Source organism: Rutidosis leptorrhynchoides, chromosome 7 (assembly GCF_046630445.1).
Source record: "Rutidosis leptorrhynchoides isolate AG116_Rl617_1_P2 chromosome 7, CSIRO_AGI_Rlap_v1, whole genome shotgun sequence".
Taxonomy (NCBI): Eukaryota; Viridiplantae; Streptophyta; class Magnoliopsida; order Asterales; family Asteraceae; genus Rutidosis; species Rutidosis leptorrhynchoides.
In genome coordinates this window covers 283,973,003-283,975,268 of record NC_092339.1, presented here as the reverse complement: position 1 = coordinate 283,975,268, position 2,266 = coordinate 283,973,003, and the positions used below count along the sequence as shown (strand labels likewise).

At 35.0% G+C, this 2,266-nt stretch overlaps 1 protein-coding gene across 1 annotated transcript; it reads left to right on the top strand.

Annotated features, from left to right (window-relative positions):
• The first annotated feature begins 305 nt into the window (after window positions 1–305).
• On the top strand, window positions 306–1,063 carry LOC139860059 (uncharacterized). Its single transcript, XM_071848832.1, has 2 exons — window positions 306–593; window positions 689–1,063. The coding sequence occupies exons 1-2, from the start codon at window positions 306–308 to the stop codon at window positions 1,061–1,063; spliced, it is 663 nt and encodes a 220-aa protein (XP_071704933.1).
• Window positions 1,064–2,266: the final 1,203 nt, after the last annotated feature.

Here is a 2,266-nt window from a genome sequence, read left to right as displayed (position 1 = left end):
CCCCTGAATTTCGGACGGCGTTATCGAATGTCACAAAGTCTTCTTGAACAAATAATTGAAGGTATACTTTCTTACTCTACTACTCCTGATGCACCAAAGTGGTTTACTTATTTTCAACAATGTCCCGATGCATGTGGTGTTCCCGGAGTATCTACTCATTTAAAAGTCACGTATGCCATTCGTCAATTAGCATACAGTGATTCACCGGATCTATTTGACGAATATTTACAAATTTCGGAAAGAATATCAGTGAGTCTTTGAAAAAATTTACAAGATGTATTATAGATTTGTATTCTAATGTGTACATGAGAGAACCAACTGTGGACGATATACGTTGGTTGTATCGTAAACATGAAGAACTTCACGGCTTTCTTGGAATGCTTGGAAGCATTGATTGTATGCTTTGGGCTTGGGGAAAATGTCTAAATGCATGGAAAGGGCAATACACACGAGGCGATCACGGTTACCCGACAATCATGTTGGAAGCCGTTGCATCGTATGACAATTGGATTTGGCATGGAATGGCAGGTTCGAACAATGACTTGAATGTCCTTAATGCATCTCCATTGTTTGATAGTTTACTAGCTGACACGGCTCCTTAAATTCCATACGAAATTGGAGACGTTGATTTTGATCGAGGCTACTATCTTGCCGATGGGATTTACCCTTGTGGATTTCTTTCGTTAAGGGATTCTCAAGTGTTGTTGATCCAAAAAGGACATGCTTTACAAAGAAACAATCTGCAGCTCGTAAAGAAGTTGAGAGGACATTTGGAAGTTTGCAAGGCCGTTGGGGTATTTTAAGACAACCTGCTAGGGCATATAGCGTCAATGCAATCAAAAGAATCATGTATGCTTGCTGCATATTGCACAACATGATAATTGAAGATAATGATTTTAACATCGCTGAAAATAGATCTTACTACTTTCCGGTCAACAACCTACAAGGATCAACTTGGTACGAAAAGTGTGATTTATATGCTGAGAAGACAAAAGAGCTACGTGACAAAGACGAGCATGAGTATCTTCGACATACTCTTGTTTTGCATCTATGGCATAATTGAGAAATAGTTTAGGAATTGTGTTGTTTTAGGATGTACAATGTTTGTTTTTTTTAAGGAATTGTAATTTTTAATTATTTAATGTAATGTGTGATTTTTATTTTTAATAAAGTAATTTCTATTTATATTAATTTTTATGATTATATTAATTTATGTTATATTTAAAATCAGTAAAATAATAATAAACATAAAAACTGGCATACCCCAAGTGACCTGGGTCACCACCAGTGGCGGATCCTGGATTTTATTTCGCCGGGGGCAAAAAAAAAAAAAATTAAAACTGTACCAAATTTTTTGGGCAAAATATGAAGGTTTTTGGGCAAAATATGAAGGTTTTTGGGCAAAATTTGAAGGTTTGTGGGTAAAATTTAAAGGTTTTGGGGCAAAATTTGGAGAATTTTGGGCAAAATTTGAATGATTTGGGACAAAATATGTAAATTTTGAGGCAAAAAAAAAATTCACCGAGGGCAAAGTCGAAAAATTCAAAATTTTTACACTAAAAATTTCAAATCCACCGGGGGCGGCTGCCCCCGGTCCTAATGAATTGGATCCGCCTATGGTCACCACTCCAGTGCTCTTAGTTATGTATGAAAGGTATGTGGAAAAAGCTGGTTTTACTGTAAGAAAATCAACGGCTAAACATAAACAAAGTGGAGATTTGTCACATAGGTTGTTTGTGTGCAACAGAGCAGGGTAACCAAGGAAGAAAACAAAAGTGGATTCATTACGAGTTGAACAGGTCGAGACCATACAAGAACAGTCTGTTAATATTATCTCTTGAATACATCAGAATGTATGATTTTTCAACAATTAAATGACAACTATTTTGAACCAGCGACTTTGACGTATTTTGAAGTGTATGCTTTATTACGATTATTAACATATTGATATCGTTTCAGGTGCATGACGAGATTGTTGTTTAATCTGCTATGTGATAAATGGATAGATATTGTGTATTTTGTTTTTATATTAGAACGTCACATCTGCTCTTATGCTAACCGAGATATTACATGATCTAGAGTTTGGTTGAACACTGTTTTGAGTAGTTAAACTTTGCACATGTAATTGCATAGTTTGTAAATGGTCAACCGGAACAAATCCAGTTTATATTATAATGGTCAACTATAAGGGAACCAGTTTACATTATAATGTAATTGTATAAATGATCACAATACCCTAAATATTAAATTTTGGTTTCATGATATT